At 37.7% G+C, this 15,305-nt stretch overlaps 1 protein-coding gene across 1 annotated transcript; it reads left to right on the top strand.

The window, feature by feature from the left end:
- LOC133285215 (uncharacterized) lies at positions 1-858 on the top strand. Its single transcript, XM_061482403.1, has one exon. The coding sequence runs from the start codon at positions 1-3 to the stop codon at positions 856-858; it is 858 nt and encodes a 285-aa protein (XP_061338387.1).
- The last annotated feature ends 14,447 nt before the right edge of the window (positions 859-15,305 follow it).

Genomic DNA, 15,305 nt, shown 5'->3' with positions numbered 1-15,305 from the left:
ATGGGGTGGCAGAAAAAAGCAAAAGAGTTCTTCAACTGTGGTGTTCCCACCCATAAAGGGGTCTTCTACCTCCTCACCATAACAGTTCTCAACCTTCTCCTCCCTCTCTCTTTCTTGCTCTTGGCAACTCTCTCTCGTGCTCAATACTATCTTCAAACCCTCACTTGGTACCATTCACCACAACCCTTTCTCTATTTTTTATCCCTTGTCTTGTATATCAACCCATCTATTCTCTACATTCTTGTTTCCATTGTAAGCGTAGCTACCTTAATCCATGGTTTAACGGGTAAAATCACCCTTTTCAGCGAGTCATCTTGTAGCTCTGTTCTACAACCTCGTCTCCACACAGCGTGGATTCTCCTTTGCATGTTCCAAGTTTTCGTTGGTTTGGGGATTGAGGGAAGCATTGCAGCTGGAGTTTATGACTCTGACCCGAGTTATGGTGCTGAGAGAAGCCTCTTAAGCAGGGTGTTTTTTCTGTTGGGAATGCACGAGACAACTCAAGTTTGGACTAGAATGGTGGTGAGGCCCGTGGTGGATAACACTCTGTTCGGCGTTGAAAGAAAAGAAAGATGGTTTGAGAGGGTGGCCATGGCTGCAAGCTTAGGCACCTTATGGTGGTGGAGGTTGAGAGAGGAAGTGGAGACCTTAGTGGTTGTGGCTGAAGCAAAGAAAGAGCAATTAATGGATGTTGGAATTGGTGACTTTGTTGGATGGTGGTTGTATTATCTAACTGTCACAATTGGTATGGTAAGGATTGTGAAAGGTCTCATGTGGATGTTCATGATTTCTCTATGTAGAAGAAGGGTGACAGGGATTTCCCATGTGGAATCAAGTCAGAACGATGACAAGGTGTGAATTTGGACCAATTCTGTAATTTCTCTCTCTCTTTTTGTCATTCTATTCTCTGATCAAGAGACGTTACAATATTGTATACCTTTTAAAAATTGGAAGCACCCAATCTTGTATTGATAGCATAATATTGCTCAACGTGTTCATAATTACTTCTTTAATATGTCTAACATGGTTCTTTAATTCCAACATGTTTTCTTGGATGATTTTATTAATGTGATGGCATGACTGACGACAAAGCAATGTGAAATGTAAAGTGCAAAGGAGAAACTGTAGAAATACAAACCCGGCCGGTCCCTGATAGTGTCAATGCTGTAATTAATGAAACATGTTTGCACCACGTTTCATTAATAGAAACATGTTGTAATTAATTACAACTGTAGAAACATGTTGTAATTAATGAATGCTAGACTCAAACAAAAGTGAAATGGAGAAGTTTGCAACATTATGCAACAAAAGTAAAATAGTGTGATTTAGTTTACCCACAAATTAATAGAAAAAAATTAAATATGAAGTAATTTGTAAAAATAGCCATCTCAGCTAGGAAGAAGTGCGGTGTAAGAGAAGGAAAAAAAAAAAAACGTACCGTTTGCTGGAGTTGATTGATCAACAAATTGGCAGGTGAGAGAAAGAATGACTCTTGGCAAAAAAAAAAGGAGTTTATGAAACTCTGGTGTGTGAAACTAATATAATTAACAAATGGAGATGAAGTAATATAAAGTTATAATGAATTTGGGCACACTTGGCTAAAGGTTTGGTCCATATTCTTCAAGGGTGAGGGTTCAACCCCGCTGGCTGATGTGAGGACTTTGTTGGTGGGTGATATATAATCCCTCTCAAAAATCATTAAAGAGGTTGGAGGGTCTTCCATGACTTTAGTGGGACTCTAGTAAAATACCGGTGTCTAATCCCACTTAAACTTTTTGTTATCCAAAAAAAAAGTATTAGAAAGAAAGATAGAATTCGCATTGGTTGAGAAAAGTGAAATTATGCCGGTAAAAGCAAGGATGTCAAAAAAAGTACATGTCAATGAGTTAACTCAAATAATTCAAAAAAAATAAAAATGTCAGTTAAGTTAATAAAATCAAAACAAATTGTTTTTAATCAACTTGGACGAGCTTGATTTAGCCCAATCCTTCACAAGCTAGCTTGCGATTGACAGGGACCAACAAGCTTAAAAATATCATAATCAATGTATAATATTTTAAAATTTACTTAAATGTCAATGTAAACCAACTAACGTCCTGAATAGTCTGTAACTTGCATAGAATTGGACTCAACCAGAAACTTACTAATTCGGATTATATTTAACTCATTGCGGGCTAATCCACATTTGACATAACTTGCACTGAGCTAATGCCTGATATTAACAACTCTATATGCTGATGTGGCTACCATAGATAGCTACAAAGGACTTCAAAGTTCGATTTCTGCTTTTGTATATTATAAAATAAATAATTGTCGAACTAATAATTGACACCCTTAAATGAAACTAGTTAATGTGACTACGATAGATAATGACTCGAGTAGCTTCCAAGGATGGTTTTGGTTTTTATATGTTATAAAATAGTTAATTGTGTACAATACTATGATCATAGAGTTACATTAATACTTTCTTTCATAATTATGTTTAGCTAAAGAAATCGAAGGGGTAAATAAAAAACTCTATTCCACCAATTGCTGTCCAACAAGTTTTGTGAAATTGGGTTATGAATCCACTTCTGGGTTAGATTAATCGCCATTACACTTACAGTAGATGTTGGAAATCGTAGCTTAGCACCTTAGTCAGAGTCTGATGAGACGGTGTGTTTCTTGCCTACCGGGGCCCCAGATCACCCAACTTAGGGTTGGAAGATATATATAAAGTGGCAGATTATATTTACAAACTACACTAAGTACGACCGGTCATATTTTAATCATGCAGTGTACGACCGGTCGTACTTAGTGTAATTTGCAAAAAAAGTTTGTAAACGGATCATATCCCATATATAAATACATCCTAAGGATTATGAATAAGAAGTGGGTTAAGGAAGAAAAGAAAAGAGGAAAGTTGAAGGGGTGTGTAGATTTTAAGAAATTCCACATTGAACAACTAATAAGAGGTCAGACAGTATATAAGCTCTCACCTCGGCTTTTTGACCATTGTAGCCTTTAACTAATAAAAAATTACCATCTTGCCCTTGTTTATAAATTATTTCAAAAAATTTACCGGTTACACATATCCTTATTTACCCTGGTACACATCCAGTTACCTCAGTTACCCGGTGTGTGGATTTTAAGAAATTTCACATTGAACAACTAATAAGAGGTGAGACGGTATATAAGCTCTCACCTCGGCTTTGTGACCATTGTAGCCTTTAACTAATAAAAAATTACCATATTGCCCTTGTTTATAAACTATTTCAAAAATTTAACCGGTTACATATATCCTTATTTACCCTGGTACACACCCAGTTACCTCAGTTATCCGGGTAGAAAATTATTTACCCGGTTATCCTGGTACATATCCTTATTACTCTGGTACACACCCAGTTACCTGATACATATCCTTAATTTCCAAGCCCAACCATGAATCCAACTCAAAAGACAAACAAAAAACTGGTACACACCCGGTTACTTGATACATATCCTTATTTTCCAAGCCCAATCGTGAATCCAACTCAAAAGACAAACAAAAAACTATAAAGTAATAATAAGAATTTGGTAGAACCAAAAGACAAAAAACATGTAAAACATATATAAATGTACAATCCAATGGCCATCTCACATAACCAAATTACAAAAAAAGTCGTGTTAATTAACCCCATCATTTTGAAAATTTCAAAAATTATATTTTATATTTTAACCGGTTACACATATCCTTATTTATCCTGGTACACACTCAGGTACCTTAGTTACCTGGGTAGAAAATTATTTACTCGGTTACCCTGGTACATATCGTTATTTACCCTGGTACACACCTGGTTACCTTATACATATCCTTATTTTCCAAGCCCAATCGTGAATCCAACTCAAAAGAGAAACAAAAAACCGGTACACACCCGGTTACCTGATACATATCCTTATTTTCCAAGCCCAACCGTGAATCCAACTCAAAAAACAAACAAAAACTATAAAGTAAGAATAGGAATTTGGTAGAACCAAAAGACAAAAAACATGTAAAACATACATGAATGTACAATCCAATGGCCATCTCACATAACCAAATTACAAAAAAAGCCGTGTTAACCCCATCATTTTGAAAATTTCAAAAATTATATTTTATATTTTAACCAGTTAATATTAAAGCTTTTAATTTTTATAAAAATTTCGTCTTACTTCATATTAATTTTAAAATATATTCATAATTTCACTCTTATTCACAAAAAATTATGGATATGCAATGGTGCCTTTAAGCCTTATAGACGAAGAACTCAATGTGCATACCTCACTAACACTCGCTGTAGCTAAATGGAATGTTTTCTTCACAAATTTTCTATACAAATTACAAACACATTTAACCACGTTTTCTTTATGATGGATTTGAGTTGGATTCACGGTTGGGCTTGAAAAATAAGGATATGTATCAGAATAACTGGGTGTGTACCTGTTAGTACATAGGTGTCCTAGAGACAATCTGAGAGTCAGATGGATCCATGTACTTCTTTATTTGTTATGAATAAATTTTATGAATAAAAGCATTATTTATCTTGTTTCATATTGCATGTCTCAAACATTGAATATGAGTAACTGGATAAAGCCCTTGGAATGGAACATGTGTCACACTGAGGATTTGTAATAGGGATCACGATCATGAGGGCTTAATGACACCACATGTCCATTGCCAGAAATATGTTCCTAGTCTAGAGATACCGATAATGGGCATTGGTGATCTCGGGTAAGACTAGCACGACTCAACTACTTGCATGGAGATGCAAGGTAGAGTCCTCGTGCCACAAACATGGAGATGTCTTAGCTGACTCGTGGGTGGACCTATTAGAGAATAGCTCGCACTCAACTGACCCACAAAGAGACACTACAAGGAAATCTCACAGATAGTATCAATAGGTAATCTCTCTTATTATTTGGGTGTGTATTTCCTTAGACTTGACGTTGTCATATAGACATGTGCTCTGGAAGGTTTGTTTTGATTGTATACCTTGTCTTCCTGAAACATGGAGACTCATAGGCATACTCTTGTACATGCCCTAAGGACTCAGGACTAGTGTGACAAGCTAAAGGAATTCGTCAATCTCTGTGAGAGATTAGGTTATCCGTAGACCGATGAAACCGGGATGACATTTACGGGACTCAGGAATCTATGCATAGTAAAGGAATCATGAGATGGCCCGCTCTTTAGAGTCCGTAAATGAAGATTCCATGTGTTGTAAATAATATTGATTTAGTTATTATTTAGTCATTTATTGTTGTATTGGGTCAATCTCTTTGTTGTATTGGGCCAAGCCCATTAGGTTAAAAGTAGGTCAAATATTCTCTATAAATAGAGAACCCTTTGTACAGATTATTTACAATTCTATAATATATTAGAATACCCTTTTTCAAGTTGGTATCAGAGCTCTTGATCTGAGGGCTTTGCTTCCGCATATATTATCTTCTTTTTTAACAAAACCCTAATTTCTTTGCCTCTTGCCGCCATTAGCCGCCACCGGAAATTTTTTTCGGGGACCTTTTGGACCAAGGGGACCATTGTTGACCTTATTTTTCCTCCGATCTATCATTCTACACAGTGTTCCTCTGCCACAAACGACCGAAACACCTCTGATCGCCTCAAATCAGATCTGTCTTCACCGTTTGGACCACTTTCCGGCGACTTTTCAACCGCGACCGCCCACAGACAGGTGCGCGCTCACCGGACGACCACACCAGAAAAATCTCAGCCGGCGAAGCCCATCCACGCGCTCTCACGCGCCGCCCGTTTCCCGGCGAGTGAATCCCCCGCGCAGCTCCTTTCTCCGGCGCGTGCGGCTGTGTTTTTGGACCGGACCACCACCATTCTTCTCGTCTTCTTGTCTTCTGTCTGGATCTGTAATTATTTTTCTGATCAGAGGTCATTTGATATTCTGTTTGGTTGATTTTATCGCTGGTTGTTAACTTTTTTTGTTAAAGAATGGCTGAGCATGATAGTTCTTCGATCTTATCTGGTAAGAGCACACGTTCTATATCTCTTCTTGCTTCTTGCACTGATTTTAAAACCTCATTGATTTTGGATTCTGGTGCAACTGATCATATGGCTTGTCGTACTGAGTTGTTTTGTTCTTATCATCCTACTGTTGGTAGTCATACTATATCCGTAGCTGATGGATCCCATAAATCAGTTATTGGTTCTGGTAACATTCAAATTCAACCTTCCTTGTTTCTTAAAAATGTTCTTTATGTTCCTCAGCTTTCTACTAATCTTATCTCCACTCAAAAACTTACAACTGATTTGAATTGTTCTATCACATTTTTTCCTTCTCATTGTCTTATTCAGGATCTTACCACGAAGAAGACAATTGGAGTTGCTAATGAACAGGATGAGTTGTATCATCTCCTTCCAGACCATGCTAGCAAAAATCAGTTATTAATGACACGTCATCCTTCTACTGCAGAGTCTATGATTTGGCTCCATCACAAGCGTCTCGGGCATCCACCATTTAGTCTTTTGAAGTCTATGTTCCCCTCTCTGTTTCTCAATAAGTCGGTTGAGACCTTTCATTGTGATGTTTGTGAATTTGCAAAACACCATCGAGTGTCATTTCCTTCTAGCATTATTAAAAGCAGGGGACCTTTTTCTTTTATCCATTCTGATGTTTGGGGCCCTTCTAAAGTGCACAGTGTTTCAGGTGCAAGGTGGTTTGTTTCTTTTATTAAAGATTGTACTCGGATAATATAGATATACTTGATGAAAGACAAGTCTGAAGTACCAGAGATATTTATTCGGTTTCATCACATGGTTGAGACTCAGTTTGGTAAGGGTATTAAAAGACTCAGATCTGATAATGGTACTGAGTACGTCAATCAACGCCTTTCACAATTCATTTCAGACAGAGGTATGATTCATGAGCTCACATGTGTTGATACCCCTCAACAAAACGGGGTTGCTGAAAGGAAAAATCGTCACCTTCTTGAAGTTGCTAGAGCTCTACTTTTCCAGACATCTGTTCCTAGTTCTTATTGGGGAGAAGCAGTATTAGCTGCAACTTTTTTGATCAACCGTTTACCTTCACGGGTCCTTAACAATATCAGTCCTATTCATTTCATGACTTCTTTCTTTCCTTCTGTTTCCCATATTGCAGAGCCTTCCACCAAGAGTGTTTGGATGTGTTGCCTTTGTCCATGTTCATAAACAACATCGGAGTAAGTTGGATCCTAGGGCTCTTAAGTGTGTCTTCCTTGGTTATAACCCTTATAAAAAAGGGTACAAGTGTTATCATCCACCAAGTCGGAAATTTTTTGTTTCTATGGATGTCACCTTTCAAGAATCTGAATCTTATTTCCTGGGTCCTCATCGTCAGGGGGAGAATAGTTCTTCAGAAGACTCGTCCCCTTCCTTCTTTGAGTCTGGATCAATCTTCTCTCTTCCTAGTGTGTCTGCTCCTGGTGTGTCAGAACCTTCAAATACACCTGAGATACAACCCATACTGTCTCACCAGCAACCTCAATCGTCTGAACCACTGGTAAGTCCTGAATCTCCTATTTCTTCTGAGTCTCCTGAATCTCCTGTTTCTGATTCTAATATTATTTCCTCTCATGATTTGTCTATTTCTTCTGATATCTCTAATGACTTACCCATTGCTTCTACTTCTGATGACTTACCTATTGCTCTTAGAAAAGGAAAAAGATCTTGTCACAAGAAAACTTGTTCCTCCTGTCCCTCTTGTACTCAATACCCTATCTCCCACTTTGTTTCCTCTGTTAATCTTTCTGTGCAGCACAAAAGCTTTGTTTCAGCACTAGATTCTATTGCAATCCCAAAATCAGTACATGAAGCCTTGAAAGATAGGAATTGGGCTCAAGCCATGCAAGAGGAAATGAATGCTTTGGAGAAAAATAAAACATGGGAGGTTATTGATAGACCCAACGGAAAGAAAGCAGTAGGGTGCAGATGGGTTTATGCCCTGAAATATAATTCTGATGGCACTCTTGAGAGATATAAGGCTCGATTAGTGGCCAAAGGTTACACTCAAACCTATGGCATTGATTATGAAGAAACCTTTGCTCCAGTTGCAAAGATGAATACAGTGAGAATCTTGTTATCCCTTGCTGCCCATTACAATTGGGATATAAATCAATTTGATGTGAAAAATGCTTTCCTCAATGGTGAGTTAGAAGAAGAAGTCCCCATGGAAATCCCGCCTGGTTTTGATTCTGTGAAGGGGGAAAATAAAGTTTGTAGATTAAAAAAGGCCTTGTATGGATTGAAGCAGTCACCTCGTGCTTGGTTTGAAAGATTTACTAAGGTTATGATGACCTTAGGATACAGACAGAGCCAAGGAGATCACACTCTTTTCTTCAAGCACTCCCAAAGTGAGAAGCTTACTGTGCTCCTTGTATATGTTGATGATATTATTATCACAAGTGATGATTTTGTGGAGAGACAGATTCTGCAAACACGGCTTGCCTCTGAGTTTGAAATCAAAGACCTTGGGAAACTGAGATATTTCCTAGGGATAGAAGTAGCTCATTCAAGCAAAGGAATTTTTATCAGCCAGAGGAAATATGTTCTTGATCTTCTCAAAGAAGCAGGAAAGCTCGGGTGTAAACCCTCTAATACTCCTATTGAGCAGAATCACAAGATGGGCTATGAAAAAGAGAGTCCTCCAGTTGATAAATGACAATATCAACGACTAGTTGTGAAATTGATATATCTGGCTCATACTAGACCAGACCTAGCTTATGCTGTTAGTGTTGTCAGTCAGTTTATGCACGATCCGAAAGAAAAACACATGCAGGCAGTAGAGAGAATTCTTCAGTATCTTAAAGGTACTCCTGGTAAAGGATTGTTATTCCGACGTGATGGCAATCTATCTTTAGAAGTCTACACAGATGTTGATTATGCTGGATCCGTGACTGACCATCGTTCTACCACTGGTTATTGCATGTTTCTTTGTGGTAACTTGGTGACATGGAGAAGTAAGAAACAAGATGTGGTTGCCAGATCAAGTGCAGAAGCTGAATTTCGAGCTATGGCTCAAGGCATTTGTGAGTTACTATGGCTGAAAATTGTTCTTGATGATCTCAAAATAAAATGTGAGGGACCTATGAAGCTGCTATGTGATAATAAGTCCGCTATTTGTATAGCTCATAATCCAGTTCAACATGATCGGACTAAACATATTGAGGTTGACCGCCATTTCATGAAAGAGAAACTTGATAGCGGGTTGATTACCACTCCATACATTCCCACTGGGCGTCAATTAGCTGATCTATTAACAAAGGGGCTTCCTTCAGACAGATTTAAAGAACTTACTAGCAAGCTGGGAATGATAAATATCTATTCCTCAGCTTGAGGGGGAGTGTTGTAAATAATATTGATTTAGTTATTATTTAGTTTTTATTTAGTCATTTATTGTTGTATTGGGCCAATCCCTTTGTTGTATTGGGCCAAGCCCATTAGGTTAAAAGTATGTCAAATATTCTCTATAAATAGAGAACCCTTTGTACAGAATATTTACAATTCTATAATATATTAGAATACCCTTTTTCAAGTCCATGTTTAAGCAAAAGGCTAACCCTAGACCGCAGGGATTGATATGTTTTCCTTGACCTAGGTCAATGGGATGGATAACCGAGACGAAAGGACAATTCACACGATAACCAAATAGGTATAACAGGTTGATCATTTGATGAACTCAACTAGCTCTGGGACAACAAAGCATTGCTAATGCTCTGTGTTGTCATTAGATGGACTGGGCCTAATGGTCCCAAGCCCATTTATGTCAATGGCTATATTGGGCCTGATGGGTCATACACAAATACCTTAAGTTGTCTTGAATTCTAGCATATGTGGTTTGGGCCCAATAAGGTATAATGGGCCTAAGTTGGAAAAGCCCACATATTAGGCTAAGAGAGGGTAAGTGGCATCATGGGTCAAGTTGGACTTGATCCATGATGTGACCTAATTAATTTAAATGTTAAATTAATGAAATTAATTTGAATTCTAATTTTGAATTTGGAATTGAAAATTTGAATTTAAATAATTTAAATTCTGATTTCGAATTTCGAATTGAAAATTTGAATTTAAATAAAATTAATTTAAATTATAATTTTGAATTTAAAATTTGAATTTAAATATAGTCATTAAATTAGATTTAATGAAGATGGAGAAAATAAAAGAAACCAATCAATTAGATTGATTGGAAACCAATCAATTAGATTAATTGTAAACAAATCAATTAGATTGATTGACCAAAATTAAGGAAACCAATTAATTAAATTAATTGGCTAAAATTGGAGAAACAAATCAATTGGATTGATTGACCAAAATTTAGGAAACCAATCAATCCAATTGATTGGATAAAATTAAGGAAACCAATTAATTAAATTAATTGGCTAAAATTGGGGAAACCAATCAATTGGAATAATTTGATAAAATTAATAAAATTACCCAATAAGATTGAGATTTGATGAGGGCGTTGATTTGACCTAATTTTAGGTTAATGAGGCGCCACATCTATATATAGCCCCTTTTCTTCCTTAGTTTTGTATATCTTTTTCTCTAATTTTCTTCACTAAAACCTTAGCTAACACACACATAAGTGTGGCAGCTATCTTTCTCTTGGAATAACCAAAGGCATCACGCAATCTCTATTTTTCTCTTGAGTCTAGCAACCTCAATTGAAGGATATTGGGCATTCGAAGAAGTGTTCTTCTCTTACAAGACAACAAGATGGTGTGGATTTCCATCGGAAGACTTGTGTTCTTCAAGTCTGAAGAATTGATCAAGAGCGCATCTGATCAGGAATAGTTATCCAAATAAAGGTATCAACTTTAAACCCCTAACGTGTCTATTGCATGATTCATGGGTTGAACATAGATGAGGATGGACAAATGTTGCTTATTCCGCACAAATTTTTTAATTTTTCCTCTTTTATGTTCATGGCCTACAAAAGGTTACTTTCAATACCAGGGTAACCGAGTGTGTACTAGGGTAAATAAGGATATGTACCAGGGTAACCGAGTGTGTATTAGGGTAAATAAGGATATGTACCAGGATAACCGGGTGTGTACCAGGGTAAATAAGGATATGTACAAGAGTAACTGGGTATGTACCAGAGTAACTGGGTATGTACCAGAGTAACTGGGTATGTACCAGGGTAAATAATTTTCTACCCGGATAATTGGGTGGCCAACGGTCAAACAAGGTTAGATTGGTGTTATGTTTGTTGAGAAGGTTAAATTTTTGAAATAGTTTATAAACGAGGGCAAGATAGTAATTTTTTATTAGTTAAAGGCTACAATGGTCAAAAAGCCCTCTCACCTCACACTCCTAAATTTCCCCTTGAGGCACTACACTTTTATGGAGTGGAGATGAACTATGTGGCCTTTGTTCCACCAAGCGCGCCGCCGCCCGCCCAGTTCGGTTCGTGTGAGTGAAATAAAAGTAATTTTTTTGTCCAAAATTACCTTCCAAGCCAAAGGTTTCTTCCCACCGTTTCTTACCTTTCGGTTTCATTTTGAACCCAACCAGTGTGTTCGGTTAAATTCGAACCGATCACATTGCTTGGCCACCGTCCGTCGCGACGGTTCGTGTCCGGCCAGTGTCTAAAAATAGAACCCTGCACTATTGCTCAGCCGGATTTTTTCCTTCATTCGATTTTTGCAAACTTCCTTCCATTTTTCGTTGTAATTCCTCTGCCATCTTGTTGTGTTCGTTCGGCCTGTTGACTGGTAATACCACTAATCTTCAGACGCAATTCGTTCTATCCTGGAAGACAAAGGTCTATCAACCTTCGACATCAGTGAGGGGGCAAATTATCTTAAGGAGACACTTTTGTGGGCTCGAATTTCTTACACTATCCTGCATACATTGTTCATTCTGTTTAGTAATCTGGCATACTGTAAGTCTATTCCTTATTTTATACATTGCACTGTGTTCATGATTAATAATTTCATCTGCTTCTTACACAGGTTCAAATCTATTAGTGATTTTAATTATCACCCACTGTCTTCTTTACAACAATCTTAAGACAATTTGGTGTTTTGAACCTATGATCAGTATATTTTGTTTTCTATTTTTATATAATGTTTTTATTTACTGTGTGATTACTGTATTAATTTGTGTGATTAATTCAAGTTTATGTTTGTGTAACAGAAATGGCAAGTGCAAGTACAAACTTGGCTAATCCCACTGCTTCTGTTCCAATGCATGCTGACAAACCCGAAAAACTTAATGGGACAAGTTTCAAGTGTTGGCAACAGAAAATGTTATTCTATTTGACAACACTGAGTCTAGAACGTTTCCTCAAAGAAGATCCTCCTAAGTTGGATGAGAGAGAACAACCTGACAAGGAAAAGGTTGCTGTCATTGATGCTTGGAAGCATTCTGACATCCTTTGCCGAAACTACATTCTCAATAGTCTAGACAACACACTATATAATGTGTATAGTACCCTGAAGACCAGTAAGGAACTAAGGAATAGTCTGGACAAGAAGTATAAAATCGAGGATGCTGCATTAAAGAAGTTCATAGGTTGCAGATTCTTGGACTTCAAGATGCAAGACGCCAAATATGTTGTGAGTCAAGTTGAAGAACTTCAAGTGATTATGCATGAAATTCATGCTGAAGGAATGTCTCCTAGTGAGTTTTTTCAAGTTGCTGCTTTCATAGAAAAATTACCAAATTCTTGAAAAGATTTCAAGAATTATCTCAAGCATAAGCGCAAGGAATTCTCACTTGAAGATCTAATCATGAGATTGAGGATAGAAGAAGATAATAAGATTTTCGATAAGAAAAATGGCAACAACCCTATGGTCTCTAAGGCCAATATTTTTGAAGAAGGATCAAAGTCAAAGAAGCGGAAATATTCTGAAGAAGGAAATGCTAAGTAAGGAAAAGGCAAAAAGTTCAAAGGCAATTGTTACAATTGTGGGAATTTTGGCCATCGTGCAAGGGACTGTAAGAAGGAACAAAAGAAAGATCAGAGGAAGCCACAAAAATTCAACAACAAGAAGACCACCCAAGCCAACATGGTTGATATTGTTGATAAGGTTGAAGATCTAAATCTGGCAGCGGTGGTGATAGAGTGCAATCTGGTGGGAGATACTAAGGAATGGTGGATGGACACTTGTGTCACCAGACATGTTTGTTCAAACAAGTGGATGTTCTCCTCCTATACTCTTACAAATAATGATGAGAAGCTTTATATGGGTAAGTCATCTACTTTAAAAGTTTAAGGTGTGGGGAAAGTGGTTTTGAAGATGACATATGGCAAGATAATGACACTTAATGATATGCTCCATGTGCCTGATATTCACAAGAACTTAGTTTCTGGATATTTATTGAGCAAGAATGGTTTTAAACTTGTATTTGTTTCTGATAAGTTTGTATTTACTAAGAATGATGTGTATGTAGGAAATGTTACCTTAGTGAGGGCCTTTTCAAACTGAATGTGATGATTGTAAATAATAATAATAATACTACTATTTCTATTTACTTGCTTGAGTCTTCTAATTTATGGCATAATAGATTAGGACACGTTAATTTAAAATCAATTAAGAATTCAATTCATTTACATTTACTGCCTAAATTTGAATGTATAAATAATAATTGTCAAGTGTGTGTTGAATCAAAATTTTTGAAATTACCTTTTAAATCCATTGAAAGATCAACCGAGTTGTTAGATTTAATACATACTAACATATATGACCTGAAATCTATACCATCAAGGGGTAATAAGAAATACTTTATTACTTGTATTGATGATTGTAGTAGATATTTTTATGTGTATTTACTTAATAGTAAAAATGAAGCTATTGTTGCTTTTAAGAAATATAAAAGTGAAGTTGAAAATCAGCTTAATAAGAAAATTAAAATAGTAAGAAGCGATTGTGGGGGTGAATATTGTTGGGAACTCGGTTTCCTCAGACCGGCTAAGCAGCCTTTTTGCGGAAGTCAATCAACAAGATCCTGATCTCGGCAATACCTTGGCCTAAACTACACCAGGTCGGGCAGCGCAGCGGAAAATCAAAACAAAAACGGGAGAAAGAGAGAGAGAAGGAGAGAGAGAGAACACAAGCAGTTTTTACGTGGGAAAACTTTCTCCAATGAAGAAGTAAAAACCCACGGGACCTATTCCAGTTCAAAAATCCACTATGAAAATAATGGTTATAAATAATCAGAATCACCAATGTGGTGGTTAACTCAACCTCTCCAATAATGGTGATAATCAAACCTCCCTAGAGATGTTTCACTCAAACTCTCTCTAGAGATCTCTCAAATACAAAGCATAAAGCTTTGCTCAAACAATTTTCTCTCAAATTTCTAATCTCTCTCTTAATCTCTTAACCTAGCCTCCACCCTCAACTAATGAATATATAGAGGAGGTGAGATATAGGGTTTAGGGTTTTTAGGAAACCCCTCAATGGGCTTGGGCTTAGCATTGAAGGAGGAAGCCCAACAAATCTCCCCCTCCGACTTCAATGCGTCGGCTTCAGCATCAACCCGGCTCCTTCACAGCAGTCTTCAAATTTCCTTGCTGGAACCGGCTTTGTCATCATGTCGGACCAATTTTGGTCAGTGTGCACTTTGACAAGTTCGAGCTCTCCACCATCCACCACATCCTGGATCCAGTGATACCTCACATCAATATGCTTAGTGCGGGAGTGGTAGGTCGAAATCTTCGCAAGATGGATTGCGCTTTGATTGTCACAACCCAGCTCGTACTTGTCTTGATCATGGTCGAGTTCCATGAGGAACTTCTTCATCCACAACATCTCTTTGCTTGCCTCTGTAGCGGCAACGTACCCAGCCTCGGTTGTCGATAGTGCAACACACTTCTGCAGTCTTGATTGCCAAGAGACAGCTCCTTCGGCAAATCTCATCATGTATCCCGTCATCGATTTCCTCGAGTCGGAATCTCCCCTTAAATCAGAATCCGAGTAGCCTTGCAACTCGAATTTGCCTTCTCCAAATCGGAGACATAAGTCGGTCGTACCTCGGAGGTACTTGAAGATCCACTTCACTGCTTCCCAGTGTTCTTTGCCAGGGTTTGACAAATACTGGCTTACCATTCCAACAGCATACTCCAAGTCGGGTCTAGTGCAAACCATTGCATACATCAAGCTTCCGACGACGGATTGGTACGGGACCTTCATCATCTCATCTTTGTCTTCATCAGATCTCGGACATTGCTTCTGGTTCAGCTTTATATGTCTGGCTAAGGGGGTGCTCCCTGTTTTGACTTTGTCCATGCTGAATCTCTTCAGAATCTTCTCAATATACTTCTCTTGACTCAGCCACAATAGCTTCTTTT

This window comes from Gastrolobium bilobum, unplaced genomic scaffold (assembly GCF_033153095.1).
Source record: "Gastrolobium bilobum isolate Gb01-03AN ecotype WA unplaced genomic scaffold, APGP_CSIRO_Gbil_v1 utg12170, whole genome shotgun sequence".
Lineage (NCBI taxonomy): Eukaryota > Viridiplantae > Streptophyta > Magnoliopsida > Fabales > Fabaceae > Gastrolobium > Gastrolobium bilobum.
The sequence above is the reverse complement of the archived record's forward strand: the minus strand, read 5'-3'. Positions and strand labels throughout refer to the sequence as shown.